Below are 25,353 nucleotides of genomic sequence, written 5' to 3'. Positions count from 1 at the left end.
TAGTCCAACTCTGTGTACAGTTGAAGTTTATCATTTGAGTACAAGCTTTTCACTTCTCAGCTGCTTGGTAACAGTGTCCCAGGTAGTCTGAAAATCTGGCACATCTTTATAACTGTCTAGCATACATTTTTGACCACATTTAAATTGGCATACATTTAAGACAAATATACACCCCAAAAGTGGCATATTATTAAGGCATATAACCCACGCCCACATTTCTGGGAAGCCATGCCCACTTTTCGGTAAGTCATGCCCCCTTGAGCATGGCACTAATTTCTAATATGTTTTATAAACCCATCTCCTAGCCCAAGATTTTGGTGTTCACACTTTTTATTTATCTCCACCACTGTGTTGCTTCTCTTGCCATTTTATTAGCTTTTCTACTACGTTGTTGCATCCTAGGAACCATAGAAGAAGGGATAATTTAATAATTCATTATCTTTAATAAGTCCCAGGGTGAATGCGGATTGTAATAAATTATTTCCTCTATTTCTATGTAAATATCTGTTGTCTTGTGTACTAGTCTAAGTAGACACCGAAGACACTGGGAGTGACAGATACAAGATTTATAGGCATACATAGAGAGGGAAGGAGGATAGAGCAGGGAAGAGTGCAAATTCCTATAGAACCAAAAAAGGGAGGAAAAAAAGCAAATTGGACATAATGTCACAACAAAATTTCAAAAATGGGCTGGCCAAATTATTGGCACCATTAACTTAATATTTGGTTGCACACCCTTTGGAAAAAATAACTGAAATCAGGCACTTCCTATAATCATCAATAAGCTTCTTACACCTCTCAGCCGGAATGTTGGACCACTCTTCCTTAGCAAACTGCTCCAGGTCTCTCTTATTGGAAGGCGCCTTTTCCCAACAGCAATTTTAAGATCTCTCCACAGGTGTTCAATGGGATTTAGATCTTGACTCATTGCTGGCCACTTCAGGACTTTCCAGCGCTTTGTTGCAATCCAATTCTGGGTGCTTTTTGATGTATGTTTGAGGTCATTGTCCTGCTGGTAGACCCAAGATCTCGGATGCAAACCCAGCTTTCTGACACTGGGATGTACAGTGCGACCCAAAATCCGTTGGTAATCCTCAGATTTCATGATGTCTTGCACACATTCAAGGAACCCAGTGCCAGAGGCAGCAAAACAACCCCAAAACATAATTGAACCTCCACCATATTTCACTGTAGGAACTGTGTTCTTTTCTTTGTAGGCCTCATTCTGTTTTCGGTAAACAGTAGAATGATGTGCTTTACCAAAAAGCTCTATCTTGGTCTCATCTGTCCACAAGACATTTTCCCAGAAGGATTTTGGATTACTCAATTTCATTTTGGCAAAATGTAGTCTTGCTTTTTTTTGTGCCTGTGTCAGCAGTGGGGTCCTGCTGGGTCTCCTCCGGCATAGCGTTTCATTTCATTTAAATGTCATCTGATAGTTCGCTCTGACACTGATGCTCCCTGAGCCTGCAGGACAGCTTGAATATATTTGGAACTTGTTTGGGGCTGCTTATCCACCATCCGGCATTAAAACCTTCAATGTTTTTCTTCCGTCCACGCCCAGGGAGATCAGCTACAGTGCCATGGTTGCAAACTTCTTGATAATGTTGCGCACTGTGGACAAAGGTAAATCTAGATCTCTGGAGATGGACTTGTAACCTTGAGATTGTTGATATTTTTCCACAATTTTGGTTCTCAAGTCCCCAGACAGTTCTCTTCTCCTCTTTCTGTTGTCCATGCTTAGTGTGGCACACAATGCAAAGACTAAGTGAACTTCTCTCCTTTTTATCTGCTTTCAGTTGTGATTTTTATATTGCCCACACCTGTTACTTGCCCCAGGTGAGTTTAAAGGAGCATCGTATGCTTGAAACAATCTTATTTTTCCACAATTTTGAAAGGGTGCCAATAATTTTGTCCAGACCATTTTTGGAGTTTGCTATGACATTATGTCCAATTTAATTTTTTTCCTCCCTTTTTTGGTTTAGTTCCAATTTCAGGGGTGCCAGCATTTACGGCAATGACTGTATGTGTGTATGTGTATATGTATGTGTGTATATATATATATATGTATATATATATATATATATATATATATATATATATATAATATAGCAACCAGAAACTAAAATGGTTAAAGCATCCTGTTCTACATTAGGTTAGGAAGAGCAGTTCTGGTGTATAAACTGCTTCTCTATGAGACACATTAATGCACTTGTTAGAAGAGCATAAGCTGTACATTTATCAGGTAATTGCTTAGTGTGACTTGAACCTTAATGGACCAAACATTAAATAGCAGAACACGTAGTGTAGCCATGTAAATATTGTAAATTGGATTCCTATGAAGATGCGGCCACACAAGTAATCTTTATTGGGTTCACTGTGTGCTGTGGCTGCTCTGTAGTTTTCATAGCGGTCTTCTTGTAGTTATTAGGTAATAACACAGCAACTTCAATGGCACAAAAAGCACCTGTCTTTGTCCACCCTAACACTTCTACATTGTCATAAATAAAAGGCATAAATCCTTGTGGATATGTGAGGCGTTGTCTATCCAGTCATTGTTTCCTCCATTGATTCCTGATACTTCACATTCTGTCTGGGACAGTAAGCGCATGTTGCATGCTGTGTTACATGTGTTCAGCAAACTTTGCATGTGTTTATTACAACAAACCTTATGCACTGTATGTGTAAGGTAGATGGCTATGGAAGTCTGAACTTCTAAACAATTCTATGTTCATTCATAATAGAGGCTCTTATAGGCACACAGCCAAAATGAATACAGCGGAGTGCTAAAAATCTGAGATTACTCCAATCATTTGTAGATTTTGTCTTATGGAGGTCATATAGTACAGAGGCCCCCAACCTAGTCCTCAAGGACAACCTACAGTCCTGGATTGAAATAATTTCCTGTTCTATTCCAATAGAGTAACTGAAAAACAAAAGAGAATGTTGGGGGGGCCTTAGGGGCCAATGGTTTTGTAGTTGGCTACCATCTAACCATACATTAGGAAAATTTAACCTGACCAGCCTATATTTACCCGAGATGTCCTGTAGACATCCAATTTATCGATCCAGGTGAACACACACTTGCAGACAGATGAGGTTGTGTGTTTCCCACACTGTTGCATTCACAGAAATCACTTTTTCAATAAAGAATAATCAGACATGAAGGTGTTGAGGTGTTTTGAGGTCTTCTTTGGTTCAATACCAATTGGCACAAGTGTTAATGTATTTAGTTAAAGGGGTATTCCACCCATAGACATCCCCTATCCAAAGGAAGGACTCCCACTATCTCCGTGCAGCACCTGGCTAAATGATGGGTGCTGCACGGAGATTGCGGGGGGTCCCAGTGGTGAGACCTCCACGATTAGACATCTTATCCAGTATCCTTTGGATAGGGAAATAGATTTCTATGTGTGGAATTCCCCTTTAATTTATTTCATTTAGCTTTTTCGTTTTAGGGGGCATTCTAATATTGCAGTTGCGGCTAGCAGATGAGACCAGACTCACATAGCCAAAAGCTTCACAATTCTGACCAAAATGCGGCCAACTGCAATTAGAGGGGTTATCCCAAATCCACCTTGCCGAAATCTCATAGCTTTGGGGCTGCATTTTTACTTAAGTTTTGGGGATCGCTGGGGGTCCCAGTGGTCGAACCCCTATCTATCCACAAATTATTCTCTATCCTTGGGATACCAAATAATTTGCCCAAAAAGAAAACCCATGGTTGGAATGGTTGAACCTTTCAAACCTGCTCTAACTTTGCATTAGAAGATTGAGCCTCTTGCTATCTCCATAGCTAATGCAATACCCAATATAATGTGATCCAATGGTACTGGATCTTGTGCCTGCCAAGGGTGTTATAGAGAGAAGCAGGATGCTCTGTCTCCTAATGTACAACTAGAGCACCCAGGAACACATACAATTTAGAAAAATTACTATTGTGCACAGTGTATTTTTCATATTCTTTAAAAGGTAAACTTTAAAAATGCATAGCACACCTGTCCACTGGCTATGAGCGGTATGACAGCTCAGCTTAAATATTGACTTCAATGGAGCCAGGCTGTGGTTATGGGCACAACTTGTGTGTGTTAAGCAGTTTTTGGAAGAAAGCAACCACATTAAAGGAACCATGACAACCCTTTAGAGGAACCCTCCAAGCAAAACTGATGCTGTATCAATCCAAATCCAGGACTCAATGGGTGGTGCATATAAAAGTGATTTGGGGGCTTTAACCATTCGGACAACCCTTCAGATCCAATTGCACTGTTAATATTCTAGCTGCAGATACATGCATTTTCATCTGCCATCTTTGAGTGCTATGTTCTTTGATTGAAATTATGATTTACTTTTTTCCTTCTCTTTTCTTACAGATGCCAGAAAAATCTCAATTTGTAGGTCGGTCTCTTCTTTATGCAGTCTTGAAACTATTACAGAAGAACCTACCTTTGCCAAGCAGATACCTCTTCCTGGTCCTACATTTCTCCAGCCTGTTGCCTCATTTACAAATGAAGACCTTAAAGGGTGTACAAATTCTGAATGTTCTAGTCTAGCTAGTAGCTCTGACAATACGTCCAGAGTGAATCAAATCAATGACCCAGCCATAGGCAAGATAATCCAACCAGCCAACGGTCCAGTCACAAGCATCGAAATTTCTGAAAAAACATATAAAAATGTTAATGCACACAATAATGCTAGTGGCAAACAAGAAACCACAATCACCATAAATCCTATCAACATGAAGCCTGGATTGTCTTTATTAGCTGATGTGTCAAGAGAGAACAAGGTCTGTCAATCAAAAGGGAGCGAAGGTGAAAGGTTCTTTGTTCAAAGGAGCGTTAGTTCAGAGATACTGAAAATTTCCAAATCTTCAGAACAGCAAATAAAGCACACCCCAGTAGTGAACCCTTTACCTCCTGGTGTTCTAAGACGAAAGCCTGATCGATTTCCCCAGCAATCATCCGTGGTCTGTAATGGACCTCCTGTATCTGTCAGAAGAACAAAGAGTGAAGGTCATGTTATTTCAAGTAGCTCAACCTTAAACTCGACATTACAGTCTCCGGTCGCAGAGGTGTATTCTGATGCCACCATTAATGATAGGATATGGAGCAAGTTAGAGCTCAACAGTCATAGGGACAGCATGTCTTCGTCTTCCAGTAAATCTTCGAATGACACAGTGATTGATCTTTCCTTGCCTAATTTAGCACAAAAACATTTGCTGGATCTTGACATCTCCAATGATAACTTTGATAGTATTAATTTGCAAAATAGCATCCGACCAAGATCAGCAACTACTCTAGCCTGCAGGGGAACCACTTTTGGAGCAACCAAAAGCAAATCCAATCCTAACTTAATATCCAACACCAAAGCAATAGATGAACTTCGTCCAAGGCCTCTAGCTAGAAGTCCTGAAGAAGTATTGCCGCCCTTACCACGAAGGAACACTTGGAATAGACTATATGTAGAGAGCCTTAAACAGACCACAAAAAGACCCAACAATAATAAAGTAACAGCCACCCAGTCAATGTCTAAAAGTCTTGGGGACTTGACCTCGGAAGATATATCATGTAATTTTGAAAGCAAGTATCGAAGTATAAGCAGAAGCTTTATTACAAGGTCTATGAGGGCTCAGAGGAGACCTGCTGGAATGAATGCCTCCACTAAGTCTACAGATTCCCTCACAGAGCAACTCAAGAGGCTGACAAGTTTTGAGAAAGAAAATGACATCACGTCTCCCACCGAATTTCAACCCATTCAGTATGAGGATGACAGTATGAATCTTCTCAGGAGGACATCCTCCAGAAGCCAGAGCAGAGTGCGGTACATTGCAAACAGAGCAAAACAAGCCCAAGAGCGACAAAGACTTCAAAATCTGGTTAATGGTAATTCTATAGAGGAAAGAGGAAATCCAGAAGGAGCTTGTGCAATAACCAAAGGGTTCTGTATGGATTCTCTTTCGACCACTAAGTTTACATCAGAATCCTTGGATAAATTTGGACCACAATAAAACACTGTTGTGACTAAATACATCCACGTAGCATTTATATCATGAATATGATAAATAGTCCATGCAAGATATACCTCGATGGGGAGAATACTTTACTTTAATTATGGGATTGGACTGAACTCCTAAAAATCTAAAGCACTTATAGTACTGTGTATATTTTTAAATTGTCAGGTTTACATTGGGTTTGCAATACTCTATTGGACACAATTACTTTTAGATATTCCCAGAATATATTGGTTTTGTCCATTCATGGAGGTCTGTCCTCCCCTCCACAGAAGACTATTCCTGACCATCCAGTATGTTAACTATTTTCTGCACTGCTTTACCAATGTGAAACGTGATATTTTTAAACTGCTGCTGTATATAGCACCTTTAAAGTACAATTTTATTTTATTTTTTTGCACTGCCATATAAAATTTTCAGAATATGGTATGTTTTAAAAGAAAATATGGCAAACAAAAAACTACATTTTAAACCCCTTCGATATGTATTACTTCTGTAAAACATTTTTTTTTCTGAAACTTCAATTTTATTTTTTTTTAACATTGATTTATGTCAGCATCCTAGATGTAGGTTTTAGATTTTGGTTTTAACATTTATTTTTCTTTATACATCCATTATCATTATTATTATTATTTTTTAACTAGTTAATTTTATTCCTTGGTTATGCTAAATTTCAATATATTAAATGTTTTAACAAAGTTTGTAAACTACCAAAATCTATCAAATAAAATTATTTAACCGTTTATTATTAACTAAAAATGTTGTTTGTCTAAGAATTTAAATATTGGGAATGTGTCTAACACAAGACTAAAGGGGTAGTCTGGGGAAAAAAAACTTATCTTTAAAATCTGCTCAGGGAGGGAGTTAGTTGTAAAAAATAAATAAATAAAAACTCGCTCCCATGCCACTATGATGGAGCTCTGCTTTCCAGCACTTCCTGGTTTGCAGCTGTGATGCCACCCACCTGCCAATTAGTGGCTACGGCAGGACATCACTGAAGCCACCGATTGGACCAGTGAACATGACATCACATTACCAAGCCTAAAAGTGCCAAACAGTGAGGGTGGAGCTCTTTTATACCGGCAGCGGTATGGCAGCAAAAAAAAGTAAGAGAGAGTTTTGTTTTTTAAACTATATCCCAACCTCATATTTGTCCTAATACGCCATCCTCATATCTTGTCTTCATATCTTAACCTCCTATCCCTATTCCAACCTCACAGCCCGTACTCACATCCCGCCTTCTTTTCTCATCCTCATATTCTTTCCTCATTCAACAGGAGATGCGGAGCTTGTGGAGTAAGGTGGGGCTGAGCTGTGAAGTGATTGTGGTTAAAGGACCTGTGATGGGGATGTATCTGGTGAAAATTGTGTCTTTGGCCTTTAGCCAAAACAAAAGAAGGGCTAAAAATTGGAGGGGGCGTGGCTTGCAATAGTGGTGTGGGTTATGGAAGGGGCGTGGCTTGCAAGCTGGACTGACACACCAGGAGATGCAGAGCAGAACAGAGTGGAGTAAGGTACCACAAGTCCTGTAGACATGCATGAGACTAAACTCTGACCCCCACAAATGAGAATGGGTTAGGGTTCATTTAACTAGCCTACATTTTTAGCTGACATAGAAGTAATGTGTACTTACATGTCAGCAAAAAATATCTCCAGCTGTTTGGAAGGGATGCTGGAACATACACACACATTGGGGGAGATTTATCAAAACCTGTCCAGAGGGAAAGTTGCTGAGTTGCCCATAGCAACCAATCAGATCGCTTCTTTCATTTTTCAGAGGCCTTTACAGTTCAGGGATGAAGTCAATGAACCCTTTAATAACCTGTCGATTCCCTTTTAGAAGCAATCCTCTTTAGCATATGTAGCTGCAAATAAGATTTACAGAACATTGAGAAGGAATTCTGTCCGTTCCTCCCTGCTGATTTTTCGGTTCATATATAATTCTGTGTTGCCTTCTGTGCACGGTCCTCTTTAGGTCATTCCACAGCATATCCAAACACAATTCATGTACTACTTCAGCTGTACTTGTACTAGATCAACTGGTGCCAGAAAGTTAAACAGATTTGTAAATTACTTCTATTACAAAATCTTAATTCTTCCAGTACTTATTGGCTGTATACTACAGAGGAAATGTTTTTCTTTTTGGATTTTTCTTATGTCACAACCACAGTGCTCTCTGCTGACCTCTGCTGTCCATTTTAGGAACTGTCCAGAGCAGGAGAAAATCCCCATAGCAAACATATGCTGCTCTGGACAGAAGAGATATCCAAAAAGAAAAACATTTCCTCTATAGTATACAGCCCCTAAAGAGTACTGGAATTTTTAATTGAAGCAATTTACCAATCTGTTTAAGTTTCTTTTACCAGTTGATTAAAAAAAAGTTTTCCACGGGAGTACCCGTTTAAAGGGGCCCCTAGACATCTTATCCCCTATCCAAAGGATAAGGGATAAGATGTATAATCGTGGGGGTTCCGCCACTGGGGTGCCGCAGTGGCGGAACCCCCACGCAATCTCCCTGCTGCACCCGGCTTTCGTTTAGAGGCTCATGATGTCATGGCTACGCCCCCTCAATGCAAGTCTATGGGAGGGGGTGTGACGGCCATGACTGCAATAGACTTGCATTGAGGGGGCATGGCCATGATGTCAATAGGTGGGGCGTGACCGTGACGTCACAAGCCTCAGCCCTGCATCGCCAGTCATCCGGCATAGAGCGAAGTTCAGTCCGTGCACTGGATGTCTGGGGTGCTGCAGCTGAGATCATGGGAGTCCCCAGCAGCGGGACCCCCGTGATCAGACATCTTAAGATGTCTAGGGGTGGAGAACCCCTTTAAGCTGGAGGTCATGGGCTGCTGCCCTTACGTTCTCCTTTATAATGTTTTTATACCTTTTTGAATAGTTTTTTTCTCAGTGATCACAAGGCATTTAGGCTGTGATGCGGCAAAGTAGCCCCAACCATGTTCCCAGCACCATGCCTCACAGCTGGGATAAGTTTGTGTAAGCAGTGTTTGTGCTGAATAGTTAAACATGCGCTTTATCTATTCATAGGATATTTCTCCAGAAGCACTGTGTAACATCTTTAGGTGGTTTTGTGCAAACCTGAGATGGATAGAAATGTTGTTGTTTTTTTTGTTTTGTAGAGTCTTCTGTGGGTCTTCTGTGGTTCAATCTCACATCTTCTTGGATCTTCTTTTAGGATAGCCTTTTTTGCTCCCTAATAGGATGCTCACTCCTAGGGAGAGTAGTAACAATCTTGAAGTTTCACCAGTTTTTTCAGCCATTAGCTGTCTGGACATGCTTGGAGTTGAAGTTTTGCAATGTAGTGAGCCACGGTGAATGGCGGGACCACGGGGTGTAGCAGTGTAGGTGGATGGGGCAGATGGTATCAACCCCAGGGGCAAGGTGTTATTAACCCCTAATGTTCGTGACTACAGAGTGGTTTTTGGGTATCGGGAACCACCCAAACGATATCTCCACTATGCCAATGGCTAGGCCGTGAAATTAGTCCAAGACCAGGTTATGGTTTAAAGGAGGCTTTACTGAGTTCAGATAGGTGTTGTTATTTTCACAGCAAGGCCAGAATCCCAGAGAGGTGGCAGGAACACAGAAGGACCTCACAGTTTGCTGGGACCAATTATACTTGTAATTGATGTTAGGTAAATGACTTGAGGCTTGACTAGACTGTAGGTAGTAGTGACAGCAGACATAGACTTGACTTACAGGAAGTGACTGTTCTGAGGCCTTCCAGGTGCTGGACACTAGCACTGAGATCTCTGGTATTGGCCGTTCCTCAGCAGGGAGCATAATAAAAAATAGAGAATTGTAATGGCCGCCCCCTTATATAGAGGGGGGCTGAGCCAAAGCCCCTTGGTCAAGCTGCGGGTCATGTATTAAACTGGTGCCCTCTGGGTAACATCATGTGATAACATAAACATAACATGTGACATTTCACAGGTCTTTTAGATGACATCTCACAGATGCTTTATACTGTCTATACATTAAGACACTGACTGTCCATAAAATAGAATAAATAACAACATCACAGAAACAGCAGGGGAGACACTGCAGGAGAGCCCCCTGGTCACTGAGGGACTCAACCTGACAGGGCCTAAGTGTAGTGCAGGACCATGTCCTGTACTGGGACATTACAGCAACATCTAGAGGACCACAGTTTGCTGATCAGTGACTATATAGTGCCAAAGTCCCTATACATAGGTAGAGGTCTGCCCAATGACTAGTTTGGATCTCAATAATCTGTGCTTATTTAAATGGGCGCTGTCAGATGCAAAAACTTTGTATATGTTGTACATCCTGGCAAAACATTTTACCTTTCTACTAAACTTCTCCTTTTTATGGAAATCATGTTTTATAAAAAATAAAAAAAAACACTAAGGGTCCCCATACCATCCAGAACATAATCCTGTCCGGCTACAGCATTATCGTTGTCTCAGCTAAAGCACAGGATGGGATAAAGTTCAGTAAGTGAGGGCAGGACTAGCACTCCTCTATGCTCACTCCTGTCCTGTCTATCAGTATGTGGATTTAGGGAGGAAGTGAATGCATGGTGAGTGAGGGCGAGCTCAGTGTTTGCTTCGAACACACCCCTTCCTGAGCAGTGGATGTCAGAATGAGTAAGCAGCAGAGGGATTTGGGAGCCAAATACAGAAGCCAGACACATGTGGTAGCGGGGTGTGTGGTTTAGGGCAGATGTTACCCTAGGGGCAGATGGCATTAACCCCTTGTAAACCAGGGCATGGTTTAGTCTATAACCACCCGAAGATATACCGTTGGATCCTGGGCTAGGCATGGGGGCAATAAGGACTCAAATGCCAAGTTACGGACAACGGTAGCTTTACTGAGGGTAGACAGTTGGTAAAGTCTATACAGTTCAGCCAGGGCCCAAGGAGGTGACCAGTGACTCAGAGACCTTAAGAGCTTGATGGGACTTGTAGTAGGACTGGACAATTTAGTGCAGGCTACGTTGCTTCACAATTTGACAGAGACTGATTTGACTGATGACTGACAATGCTGCAGGTTTAGCTTACTTGCACTTGACTGTGGCTGCAGGACTTGACTTGAGGCCTCCAATACTCTGGACACACACACTAGGCACGACTGCACTGGACCTCAGCAGGAAGAGAGTGAGGATAGCTCCCAGGATTTTATGGGGGAGACAAGCAGGGAGGCAATTGGTCACTCTTGGGGTCAGCTGCTCACTGATACCTCCTGGGTAACAATCACATGACATATCACATGGTATAACTCTTACAGGGGTACTCCGGTGGTCAACGTGTTTTTCCGTTTTTGACTTACCCGATTTGTTTTGTTTCATTTCTATTCTTGTTGTTTAACCGACTCTATTTCCGTTCTTTGTTGTCTTTTTATCCCCCACTTTGTTTTGCTATCTTTGCTTCTATTTCCTGCTTCTTGCTGTGCTGAAAACTACAAATCCCAGCATGCCACATGCCTTTCTGGTTTGGGGCGGCTCCTTTTTTTGTTTTTGTTTGTTTGTTCCGCCCTTTACCCACCCTACTATTTTCCCGGGTCGGCCCCCTTAAACACAGCACACTAATATAATCAGCCCTGGTTGGGATACACTGTCATACACACACAAAAGAGACTACAACTCCCAGCATGTGTCATTCAGGAGCCTTCAGTTTGTGGTATAACACCAGCATGCTGCCTCTGTAGTCTCCTGGGGGTTGTAGTTCACCACACCTCTGTAGGGCATACGCCAGTGTTTCCCAACCAGGGTGCCTCCAGGTGTTGCAAAACTACAGCTCCCAGCATGCCCTGACAGCCATTGGGCATGCTAGGAGTTGTAGTTTTGCAACAGCTGGAGGCACACTGGTTTGTAAACACTAGCATACACACACACACACACACAACAGGGACTACAACTCCCAACATGTGTCATTCCCCTCCCCCTTCACATATAGGGGGAGATTTATCAAAACCTGTGCAGAGGAAAACTTACCCATTTGCAAATAGCAACCAATCAGCTTGCTGCTTTCATTTCTCTGAAGGCCTGTGAAAAATGAAAGAAGCAATCTGATTGATTGCTATGGGCAACTGGGCAAGTTTTCCTCTGCACAGGTTTTGATAAATCTCCCCCATAGAGATCATTCCCAGTATGAGAGTTATTCCCCTGCAGTCCATACATCCCCAGCCCGTGCACCTTCTCATCCTCCCCTTCAGATAACACTTATCTTCTCTGTGTTCTTTCTCCTGTGTAGACCTGCATCCTTAGAATACAGAGCAGGGGGGAGGGGAGGTGAGGAGCTGTGTACTCAGCTGGATGAGATGAGGGGCGTGGCTTATTCCTCTCATGCAAACAGAGAAAAAAAAAGTGCTATGACATCTTGTCCACCACAGACTCAGAACTGTGGACAACAGTAAAAGAAAACCCTCGGAACTACAGAACTTCCTGCCCAACAAACAGGTAAGAAAAAGACATACATGCTGCCAAAACATATAACACATGTATATTGCAAAAAAACTAAACTTACAAAGAAGATGCCATATAGTCAAAAAAAAAATTAACCACCGGAGTACCCCTTTAAGGTAACAATACATTATATAACACACTTCACAATAAAACATACATAAAGGGGGGGGGAGGAAACAAGTGCAGGCGGCCCTGAGGACACTGAAGGAGGCTGTCTGACAGGGCAGCAGGGGAACGGGTAACACCTCCCGTACTGGGCTACCACAAACTCCCCCTCATAAATACAGTCGCCCTCGACGCCCGGTTCTGGAGGGCGGAGGACTGAAATGGCCACTGGGACCTAGAGACCATTCCTGGGGCATCTTCGCAAAATGTCCTTCACAGGTCTGATTAATTAGTAGCAACAAAGGATGAGTCCATGTCCGTACAGGCCCCTATGTGATAGTGCAGTAAATAGGTAGAGTAATGGACCTTATAACTGCTTTAACAACATGTTTAAGACCTTATTATACACCAGTTGCATATTGGGTTATCTGCCCAATGACTTGGCTGCTGGGCCTGGCGTAGACGGGTTGGTACCTTTTTAGCCAGAAGGTAATCCAACAGATCCGACTCGACTTTTGTCTTAAAGAGTCTTCCAGGTGTATAGGTCTTCTTGAACCTTTTCGGACCTGGGTTCACCGTCCCTGAGGGTGGTCACAACATTTTGGTTCACAAACCGTTGATAAGAAGGGGGAATCTCCATGTCTTCAACAGGGGGTTCTTTGCCGGAGGTCATCTGAGACAAAACATCGGCATTGACATTCGACTTGCCGCTTCTGTACTTGATGGTGAAACTGTAATTGGCTAATCTTGAAGCCCAACGTTGTTCAATGGCACCCAACTTGGCAGTGCTCATGTGGGCCAACGGGTTATTATCTGTGTAGCCAGTAAATGGCGTGGCAGCCAAGCAGTGTTTGAACTTTTCGGTCACGGCCCATACCAGGGCGAGAAGTTCTAACTTGAATGAGCTGTACTTTGCATTGTTCTTCTCTGCTCCTCGCAGGTTATGACTGGCATAGGCAACTACTTGCTCTTGCCCTTCCTGGACTGGGGACAGGATAGCTCCAAGGCCTTCGCAACTGGCATCTGTATATAACCCGAACTGCTGACTCTAGTCTGGTTACGCCAGGATGGGTGGTTCTGTCAGCAGACATTTAAGAGCTCGGAACGCTGTCTCGGAATGCTCCTCGGCCCATTCAACAGGTAGTCTTCCATTGTAGTTCTCCTTCACCGAACCCCGTAAGAGAGCTGTGAGGGGTTCTGAAATCTGGGCGAGGTGGGGAATGAAGTGGCGATAGTAGCCGGCAAATCCCAGGAAGCTCCTGACATCTTTCACCATGCACGGGGTAGACCAGTTCTTGACAACTTCCACCTTTTCAGGATTGGGCTGGACTCCCTCAGCGCTGACAACATGACCCAGGTAGTGTACCTGAGGTTTAAGCAGAAGACACTTTGATTGCTTGATCTTCAGCCCATGCTTGCTCAGGACTTATAAGATGTCCTGGTAGGACTTGGAGTACGGAATGACCTTGTCCAGGTACAATTGGACACTTTGATGGAACGGTGCCTGGGCCATCTCAATTTTCATACGCTGGAATGTAGCAGGGGCATTACCTAGCCCAAATGGCATACTTTTAAACTCAAACAGTCCAATGGGCGTCACAAAGGCGGTCTTTTCCTGGTCCTCCACGGCCATGGGCACTTGCCAATATCCGCTGGTTAAGTCCAGGGTGAAGAAGTAAGCAGCAGACCCGAGGGCTGTGAGTGACTCCTCGATCCTTGGCAGAGGGTACGCGTCCTTATGTGTGACATTGTTCAGTTTCCTGTAATCAGACTGTCAAGAAGATGTTACGGACAACGGTAGCTTTACTGAGGGAAGACAGTTGGGAAAGTCTATACAGTTCAGCCAGGGCACGACTGCACTGGACCTCAGCAGGAAGAAAGAGAAGCTAGCTCCTCCCAGGCTTTTATGGGGGAGACAAGCAGGGAGCCCATTGGTCCCTCTTGGAGTCAGCTGGTCACTGATAACTTCTGGGTAACAATCACATGACATATCACATACTAAACAAATAACTCTTAAGGTATCAATACATTATATAACATACTAAACAATAAAACATATATACAGGGGGAAGCAAGTGCAGGGGCCCTGGGGACACTGAAGGAGGCTGCTTGACAGGGCAGCAGGGGTACGGGGTAGCATCTCTAGTACTGTGATATGACGGTACGCTTTGATGAGCCTGTACAAAGCTCAATCGATTGAAGACCAGGCTGCATGTACCACTGCTCGAGTGTTCATGTGGCTCTTTAATTTGATCATTCTTGGCTACACATTTACATCTCTTTACACATGATGAAGTGTGACTGATAAAAATGATTTACATGGCCACCCAAAAAATGCGATCAGCCGATTATCAACCATTTTTCTCATTTGTCAGCTGACTGCCGGCTCTTTTACACAAGTCTGGTATTGTCAACAAGTGTTGGTGTAAATGCCCATACAGCCAATATTCAGCCCTTTGGTGATGATGGTCCATAACTGAGCATCCCAGCCGGACAGACTTCTGGTTGACTTGACTGCTCTTTCTCAGCCAAACTCAGGGATACATTAACCTATTACATGCCAAATACCTCATTGTGATACATTTCCTCCCTGCAGTTTTCTTCACATCATTATACACGGCCCTCAATAAAAGCTGATGTATTTTTTTCTTCCTAACTTTAATTGAACCCATTGGAAAGAATATGCCATTTGCAATTTCTAACTAAAGAAGTCGTATTTACAGTGAATGTTGTTGAGTGCAATTAGAACGCAGTTCTCATGTCACATCCAAAAATAAAATATCCAGGAAACAGAAAAATAAATTTAAAAAAAGTCTTAATAGCCAGTTGTGTAAGGAACCCCTTCACTCTGGGCTGTGTTTCTATAGTAACAGTAACCACAGCGATGTGTCTCTTGTCATGACAATGAGATATACTATATACTGAATGATGGGGACTGGTCACCCGTATTGGTACAGCATAATTTACACGATTATTGGAACCTTTTCACAGTTTAATTGCTTTAACAAAAACTTTTAGTTTATTATATACAAATTATATTACAATATAGAAATAGGATTATAGATATAATGTTTATTGATGGAATATTACCCCTCCTATACCCAACTGTTGTGGCCTGAGGCACATTCATGTACCAGATTAAGACCTTTTTCACACTACAAAATCTCCGCACTGAATTCTGATCAGGGATTCTACTTGGAGATTCCACTGCACTGATCTAGCATTTGTGTGAATGACCCATTCACACTGCGTTATTTCAGTGGTGGAAATTTAACATGTTCGTTCTTACACCAGAATTACGCGCTGTCTGCATTTCCGTCACTTGTGTCGAAGGATTCTGGTGGTGACAGAATCTCAAACCTGAAATATCTTCGGGCAGAGATTCCACAATGTCCACCCGGAAAACCAGAGCAGGCGCTAGGACCACTCAGAAATGTGACATTTCTATAGCCGGCAATGCATTTACGAGCGGAATTTTCAGAAACATTGAACTGGAATTGGGAAATTTTGCCATGTGCACAGTGCAGCAGAATCCTATTGAAATCAATGGGACTCTGCTGCAGAGGAATTTCTGAACGGAATATTCCTGCAGAGCTCCACTCGTTTCATGTGAACATAGCCTCAGAGTCCTATACACTACAAGAAAAAAAATGTATATAGGTGTAATAAAGCTGAGTATGCTTGCTGCAATTCGTTAAATCACTGCTACGTCTTGTATACAGATGTTGCAGTGGTACCTAGGCCCGAGTGGGCCCAAATGTTCCCTCTACACCAGTGGCCCACCAGATGTTGTGAAACCATGACTCCCAGGATGTTGCGATAGCCAACGTCTGTCTGGGCGTGCTGAAGATCATAGTTTAGCAACATCTGGAGGTTCATAGTTTAGAGAACAATGCTCTACACCGTATGAGGATAGTACTGAATAGTTAGCAGTGTTATCATTGAGGGACACTGTTCCAGATTTTGCATTGAGAATCAGGAGCTTAATGTTAAAGTTTGAAAAACATGGCATGTGTTCAACGACAGCAAATTGCACTTAAGCCAAGCAACCAAAATATTTATGACCTGCTGTAGTGCCACTTTATTACGTTTCTCAAACAGGTTGCTTGTGACTTGCTTGGAGGTCAGTGGTAGCTAAGTAGTATGCAGTTTACCACTTGCATCCAAAAATCTGTCACATTTTGCATATTGCAATGTGAGGCGATATGGGCTGGTATAAGCCAACACTCAGGGATAACAAACAGAAGAAAATATTGTCCAGTTCTGAGCTGTGCAAATTTATTAAAAATATTGTGCAAGGGTACATAGAGCAGAATACAAGAAAGGCTACATGTTTCAGATGTGCATGACACTCTTAGTCATACTGTATGAATAAGTGTGTCATGCACACCTGAAATGGGCAACTCCTTCCTTGTTTCCTGCTGTATGTATCCTTGCACTATATTTTGAACAAGTTCGCGTAACCTTTTTTCATGTCGCAGTGTGAGACCATTCTCTACAATACCAAACCAAAGTGGCCGTGCAGCCTTAGCCACAAAGTGGGCAGAGAGACTCCGATTAACAGCAGGGGAACTTGCAACCCAATCCAGTTCTCCAATGTCTAGTGACAATAAACCCAAATGCTGCATGTAGAATCCAAGATTGATCTGAAGAACAATTAAATAGAATTGACAACTTGGTAAGCGATGCCGGTGTATGTGCAGACTGTTGAGACCCAATTAGCTCCTAGCAGGCTATAACTACCCCTCCCCCTTACTACAATAATTAATTAAATAATAACTGACACAACAACAATTCAACTTTTCCGTGGGTGGGAATCGGCCACAGCTTTATTTATAAAATTACTTATATAAATAACAATTTAACTGTAACAAAGACACCGATTGGCTTCTTACCAACCCGAGAGGTGCTGCCACACCGTCCTGTGTGGAGGTCTACCCCGGGTTGACCCCGCTTTCACCGTCTTCTTACCGCCCAGCTGTGACTTACAATAAACAGAGATACAAAAAGGGAGGGAGGGAGGGCAAAACTCCGGGTCCTGGGCAGATTGAGGGGGGAAGGGAGGCACCACAGCTATAAATACCCAGGGGAGGGCCCCTGAAAGCCCGGGAAACTATTAAACCCCTGATTGGTGCACTCCTTCCCCCCTACCCATGGGACATACCACTGTAGCCACTGGCAAATTTTACAGGCGGGGGAGGGGGCTAAAAAACCTTGCCTGTACATTTCTTAACCCCTTAACTGCTCACCAGTCAGGGGGCAAGCTAGTTATGCACAGCTTGCCCCTCCATATAACAAGGAAATGTAATTATAATACTTATCAACAGTTCTGAAATTAAAGGCTGCAAATAGGGCACACTTTGTGTAAACCCTGGCCAACGAGAGTATTTGGGGGGCATTTTGTGGTGGGACTTAACTGTCACAATTTTGGCGTTTTAAAATGTTGGCACGTGAATTCTTTGCCGTTCACCGTACGGGAACATTAACCTATTAATAGTTCAAATATTTACGCACCTGGCGATACCAAATATATTTATACATTTTTTTTACTTCTATTTTTACACTTTAACCCCTTAACAACCAAGGACGTATATTTACGTCCTTGGCCGGCTTCCGCGATATAACGCAGGGTCACGCGGTGACCCTGCGTCATATCAGGTCGGTCCGGCATGTATGTGAAGCCGGGACCCAGGGCTAATAGCGCATGGCAGCGATCGCGGTGCAGCGCGATATTAACCCTTTAGATGCGACGTTCAAAGTTGAACACCGCGTCTAAAACGAAAGTGAAAGCTTCCAGGCTGCTCAGTGGGGCTGATCGGGACCACCGCAGTGAGCGGAGGTCCTCTTACCTGCCTCCGGCGTGTCCCTTCGGCGATTGATTGCTCCAAGCCTGAGATGCAAGCTTGAGCAATCGAACGCCGATAACACTGATCACTGCAAAGCTATGGCGTTGCAGTGAACAGTGTATAAGATCAGTGTGTGCAGTGTTATAGCCCCCTATGGGAGCTATAACACTGCAAAAATAATTTTTTTTTTAAAGTTAATAAATGTGATTTAACACTTTCCTTAAAGGAGACCTCCAGGATAATAAAATTATGTAAAATCTACTCCATTAGGTAAAGTTATAAGTTTGCAATACACTTACATTATCCCTCTTGCACTCTTTGTCTGTTCCCATGCTTTTTTTGCTCCGACAGGAAGTGTTATAGGTGCATTCGAACTTTGATTTTCAACCACCATTCATTCCTATTGCGGCGGCCATCTTGTGGTCGAAGTTTCAGCTTTCCCGGCATACTACGGGACAGTTCTATGCCTCCCGTCCCCGAACTCAGCCACTCCCAACTGTTGATATTTATTTGCACAGCCGTCATTGGCTGAGCCCTTCTAGCTTACTCCCGATCCACAGTCCGATTGCAGTGCTGCCGCAGCGCAGCCACAGAGGGCTCAGTGCTGTTACGTCAGTGTAAGAGCAGTGAGCCAACCAGCGTTCACCCCACACGCATGCTCTGTGTAAGCTAATAATCTCGGAAGCTTACAGACTTCGGCCGGAGCTCTGCGCCTGCGCAATTCATTCAGCGCAGAAGAGGGTGGGCTTACATATTAAATAGATGGGAGTGAGCGAGAGGGCGGTGAAGAGATTACAGGAAGCTAACGCAGGGACTCATGGGACGTGGCGGCCATATTCATGACGTCACAGGCACTTTCGGCAGCGATTTTGGAAGAACGGCTGGACCAATTTTTGTTAAATAAAGTTTCATGCATAGGTGAGTAAATTATCTTTAGTATGAGAGGAAGTTATTTTTTGATTTTTCCATACTGGAGTTATCCTTTAATAAAAGTTCAAATCACCCCCCTTTTCCCCTAAAAATAAAAACACCATGTAAATAAAAATATATAAACATATGTGGTATCGCCGCATGCATAAATGTCTGAACTATAAAAATATATAAATAATTAAACTGCACGGTCAATGGCGTACACGCAAAAAAATTCCAAAGTCCAAAATAACGTATTTTTGGTTGCTTTTTATATCATGAAAAAATGAATAAAAAGTGATAAAAAAAAAAAGATCAATGCAAAAATGGTACCTCTAAAAACATCCGGCGCAAACACGGCGCAAAAAATGAGCCCTCATACCGCCCCATACACGGAAAAATTAAAAAGTTATAGGGGTCAGAAGATGACAATTTTAAACGTATAAATTTCCGTGCATGTAGTTATGATTTTTTTCAGAAGTACACCAAAATCAAACCTATAAAAGTAGGGTATCATTTTAATTGAATGGACCTACAGAATAAATATCAGGTGTCATTTTTAGTGAAAAATGTACTGCATAGAAACGGAAGCCCCCAAATTTACAAAATGGCGTTTTTTCTTCAATTTAGTCGCACAATGATTTTTTTTCCATTTCACTGTAGATTTTTGGGTAAAATGACTGATGTCACTGCAAATCAGAATTAGTGGCGCAAAAAAATAAGCCATCATATGGATTTTTAGGTGCAAAATTGAAAGGCTTATGATTTTTAAAAGGTGAGGAGGAAAAAACGGAAGTGCAAAAACCGAAAAAACCTCAGTCCTTATGGGGCTAATAGTCCCCATAGGGCACTATCTATAGCAATCACTTGATTGCTCATACTGTTCAGTGCTATGCATAGGGCATAGCATTGATTACTGGTATCCGTGATCTTCTGCTCAATCTCAGACCAGAGCAGAAGACCCGGGGAGACGGCCGGAGGCAGGTGAGGGGACCTCCGGCCGCCATGCTGGATGATCAGATCCCCGTGGATCCATTTTAGTGACCGCACTTATGCAGATGCCGTGATTTGTATTGATCACGGCATCTGAGGGGTTAATGGCGCACATCAGCGCGATCGCTGATGTGTGCCGTTACCGGTGGTGCGCATGACCCGAGCATCGGACTGATGCTCGTGGTCATGTACAGGACATAAATGTACATTTTGGTGCGTTAAGTACCACCGTGCCAGGACATACATTTATTTCCTGTGTCGTTAAGGGTTTAAAGAAGTCCCCAATGTACCCATCCGGGCCGGGCACCTTGTGAGCCTTCAGGGCCTTTACCACTCTCCAACTCCTCCTCAGAGATCAGCACATTAAGGCGCTGTCTATCGTCAACGTCTAGCCAGGGTAGGTCAGACATGAGGAGGAGGTCGGAGTGGAGTAAAGGTCACTTAAATTTTTTTTGAGGAGCATGTTAATGTGTTTAGGGTCCCGCTGCAGAATCCCCCCCAATCACGGAGCATCGGGATATGGCAAGGTGGAATCCTGCCCTTGGCGAATCTTGCCAGTAAGCGACCAGGTTTATTACCAAATCTAAATAGGGATGCATCAAAATGGGAGCGGTTCAGATTCTCCTTCCTGTCAAGCCACATGTCAGGCCCAACAAGGCCTGGTTTTGGAATCCTACATGTGTATTATAATTGTATTTGTGTATAATGTATAATCTAAGGCATGGGTGAGGGTTCATTCAGACTGTACATTTGTTTTTGTGTATTCCAGTTTTATTGGGGGGTCTGTCTGCCTGTGTTATGCTTTTGAAGTCAAAAGCCTTTGTAGCAGCAGGATGTGGGATGTCTCTGGTCCCATCATAAAATCAAAATCACATAAGGGACCTGCAAGAGAGATGCCCCCACCTGGTGGGATCAGAGGGGGTGGTGGAGTTTTTTCCCTCTTAAAAAGCCAATATAGAACTGAGATGCTGGACAAACCTTTGTTCAAGCCTGTGGCAAAAGGCCTCACAAGGACTGCTATACCATTATGCTGTAAGGACTTTATTTTTGTTTTCTGAACTTGTCTTGCTGAACTCTTTTTTATATATTTTTGTACCTGTATGTCATTTGTTTATTTTATACGTAGGACTGTGATACGGTTTATCAGATTGTTTAATTAATCAGCTATGGTCATTGATGTCTAAATATAGGAGCTCACCTTTCTGAAGGAAGCTCTGGTGAAATACATTTATCAAAGGGTTGATTTGGTGACTTGCTGGGACTAGTAGTGGATATCCAGAGGTCTAGTGGCTTTAACCCTTGCAACATCACACACTCTCTAGCGTCTTGGCTGGACCGATGGGGTGTGATCGTGACAACTGGTGGCAGCATTGGGATATATTTAGAGATTTTTAGTGCTTGCTGGATTTTAGCTGTAAGGAAATCTTAGCACTAAAAAGAAATTGCATACATATTCTTGTGTGTAAATTCCAAAGACAGAGCTCAGTGCTGGCTTAAAAGACATCAAAAAAGAGTGCAAGACTGTTCTGCCCTCCCCATCTCCTGTTTTACCTCCTCTGTCTCATCTCGGAAATATGGAGGCATATTGCAAGCAGTCCAAGACTGCACTGGAGCTAGTGTGCCAAGAAAAGGAGATCTCTACTGCGGGAAAGAACAAGGAACAACTTATTGCTGATCTTTTGGAGTTTGATGCTCATGCAGCAGAGCTGAGTGACATGAGACAAAGTCCTACAGCTGGAACTGCCATCCAAGGACTGATATCTCCTGGGGCAACATTACTCCCTATCAGGACAGTACTCCACATGAGGCCTTGGACTCTTATTTGCGGACTGCCTTACAACACCCTGGGAATGTGGATGTTAATATGAAACTTCAACTACTTCTCCAGTACCAAACTGCAGAGAGAGAGGCACGAGCCGCAGAGAGAGAGGCGGCAGAAAGAGAGGCCCAGCGGAGGCATGAACTGTAGGTTCTGAGGCTGAGAGGGGATGCTTTATCTGCACACAGTGATGTGCAGGATCAAGGAGACCACAAACCTCTCTTGGAACATTCTCCCATGTTGGAGAAAGATGGCGATCTGGATGTGTTCCTGAGGGGATTTGAAAAGGTTTGCCGGCAGTTCCATCTACCTAAGGAACAGTGGGGACAATGTCTAACCCTACGGTTGTGAGGGAAAGCTCTGGATGTGTTTGCTTCTCTTCCCTCTGAAAGTGACCAGGACTATGAGGCAATAAAATCTGCACTGCTAAAAAGTTTTATTCTGACTCCAGAGGCTTATCGGAAAATATTTGGGACTTTGCAACAAAGCGCCACAGAAAGCTGCACTGAACATGCAGGTCAGCTAAGGACTGCATTCAGGCAATGGACTGGAGGCCTACAAGTCACTACTTGATGGTCCTGGATCAGTTTCTCCAAACACGGAGCTTTGAAGCCAGAGAGTGGATTTTGGACCGCAAGCCCAAGACTGCAACGGAAGCAGCAGAACTAGGAGATGACTTTGCCAATAACCGGGCACCAGCAGCAAAGCGTGGATCTGCACAAGCTGGAGCAAGTACCTGGAGGAGAGCCACACAATCACAAAGCACCACCGGGCCAGCCGGTACATTCATCACCAAAAGCCATCATCACCAAAAGCAACAGGAGCCACACTGGGTCAGGGGGACACCCGACATTGTTACAGATGCAATAAGATTGGGCACCTGAGTACCACTTGCCCCAACAATAAGAATTCTCCACTGGCAGCTACAGCCGTTCTTCTGGTGTCTGGAGCGGTAGAGAAAAGAGGGGATAACCTACAGAGTGTAAGTGTGGGTGAATGGGTGACAGTGGGTTTACGAGATTCTGGAGCCTCATTTACCTTGGTGCGGCCTTAAGTGGTGGATACAGAGGACATCATCCCTGGAAGAACCATGGCTTTAAAAGGAACTGGAGGTGTGCGATCTGGATCTGGGTATCTTGGTTCCGGCAAAGGTTTGCGGGAGGTGGGGGGTCTCTGAGGACATCCCTGTTAATGTTCTGCTGGGGAATGATTGGGGTTGGATGCTCTGTCATTATACTCCGGAGGACACTACCTGCACACCGGATGGGCTAGGAGAGAGACCGGTTGGTTCTGAGATACTGTGCGAGACTTTGTGAGACTGTGAAATGTGATAACTGGGAGGGAGTGCAGGGGATTGATAATTTTTTACCTGTGACTGAACCAGAGATGTTTTCCAAAAGTGAAATGAGGTGTATTGTAAAATGTGATGACAATGAATTACCAATGCCAAAACCTAGTGGAGATGGACTAGGGGGACAGGTTGGTGTGCCCCTGGGGAGATGTAAGGATGAGGGACCAGCAGCAAGTGATATGTCCCAATCCTGTGAGCCTAAGATGGCCGAGGAAGAGGAGGAGGGAAGGAGTGATGGGCCTGTAACATTATGTCTGGAACTGAGGGGGAGGTAGGTAAACCCAAGGGAGGCATACCAATGGTGGCAGTGGTAACATGTCAGCAGCATGCCAGGGCTGCAGCTGTAAAAAGAAGGGAGGATGGTGATGAAAGGGGCAAGCTGTGTGACTTGCAAGCCAAAGCAGAGGAAGGTGGAGATGCTAGTTCACCTGAGGGAATTGTGCTCCCTGATGCCATGAGATAGGGGAGGGCAATGAGCATTTCCGGGAAGCTCTGCACAGTGACCCTTCCCTTGGGCTGAGACAACGTGCTGAACAGCCAGGTGCAGACACAGATGGCCATCGGGTATATTGGGAAAACAATATCTTGTACTGGGAGTCCCTTTCCAAAGGCATGCTAGGGCCCCAGGAGAGAGATAGGCAGTTAGTAGTTCCTAGGCAGTACAGGAAAGAGCTGCTAAGCTAGCCCATGAGACCCCCCCCCCCCGGCAGGACATTTGGGAGTGGCCAAGACAAAGTCCAGGTTGGCACACAATTTCTACTGGTATGCTATTGGTACTGCTGTTGCAATTTACTGTAGATCCTGTCATGTCTGCTGAAGGGTGGGTAAGCCTGGGGATGTTACTCGTGTTCCCCTAATGTACCTTTTGAACAAGTGGCAGTGGATATTTTGGGGCCTCCAGCTATACCCAGCAGAACTGGGAAACAAGTTATTCTTACTGTGGGGGATTATGCAACCAGGTACCCTGAGGCTGTTGCCTTATCCTCCATCCGGGCAGATAAGGTGGCAGATGCTCTGATCAGTATATTCTGCAGGGTGGGGTTCCCCAGAGAAATGCTCACTGATCAGGGCACACAGTTCATGTCCAATCTAATGCAAAGTCTGTGTAAGAAGGTGCATGTATGTTAGGATTCAGCAGGCTGAATGTGGATCCTCTGTGTCAGCGAGGGATTGGCATGGACCGTGTCGGTGGACCGGTTCTAGGTTGCTACTGGTATTCACCAGAGCCCGCCGCAAAGCGGGATGGTCTTGCTGCGGCGGTAGCAACCAGGTCGTATCCACCGGCAATGGCTCAACCTCGCTGACTGCTAAGAAGGCGTGGGACAGAAGGACTAGACAGAGGCAAGGTCAGACGTAGCAGAAGGTCGGGGCAGGCGGCAAGGATCGTAGTCAATGGCGATAGCAAGAGGTCAGGAACACTGGTAAGGCAAACACTATAAACGCTTTCTCTGGCACAAGGCAACAAAATCCGGCAAGGAAGTGAAGAGGAAGTGAGGTTAAATAGGCAGGGAGCAGGTGGAGGCTAATTAGTCCGATTGGGCCAGGCACCAATCATTGGTGCACTGGCCCTTTAAATCTTAGAGAGCTGGCGCGCACGCGCGCCCTAAAGAGCGGATCGGGACAGGTGAGCCGGGGACCGGGACAGGTGAGTGACTTGGGATGCGATTCGCGAGCGGGCGTGTCCCGCTATGCGAATCGCATCCCCGCCGGTAGTGTCAGTGCAGCGCTCCCGGTCAGCGGGTCTGACCGGGGCGCTGCAGAGAGACTAACGCCGCGAGCGCTCCGGAGAGGAGCAGGGACCCGGAGCGCTCGGCGTAACAATGTACAGCACTTGGTAGGTTTTGTGGTGGAGTATGTTCAGAGATTCAGGGACAGGAT

The 25,353-nt window shown here is 44.1% G+C and overlaps 1 protein-coding gene across 4 annotated transcripts in view; it reads left to right on the top strand.

Moving 5' to 3' along the window:
* PLCH2 (phospholipase C eta 2) overlaps window positions 1-6,743 on the top strand; it is a 768,337-nt gene extending 761,594 nt beyond the window's left edge. For 3 of the 4 annotated variants that reach the window (XM_056543369.1, XM_056543368.1, XM_056543370.1), the window contains exon 22: window positions 4,371-6,742. In XM_056543369.1, coding sequence (XP_056399344.1) covers window positions 4,371-6,004 — 1,634 coding nt within the window. In that variant the 3' untranslated portion in view covers window positions 6,005-6,742. Of the gene's footprint in view, window positions 1-4,370 lie in introns of all 4 variants that reach the window. The other variant, XM_056543367.1, reaches the window with a different exon arrangement.
* The last annotated feature ends 18,610 nt before the right edge of the window (window positions 6,744-25,353 follow it).

The sequence above is a fragment of the Hyla sarda genome, chromosome 10 (genome assembly GCF_029499605.1).
Source record: "Hyla sarda isolate aHylSar1 chromosome 10, aHylSar1.hap1, whole genome shotgun sequence".
In the NCBI taxonomy this organism is placed as follows: Eukaryota; Metazoa; Chordata; class Amphibia; order Anura; family Hylidae; genus Hyla; species Hyla sarda.
Note: the sequence above shows the minus strand (reverse complement) of the source record. Positions and strands in the feature narration are given on the sequence as shown.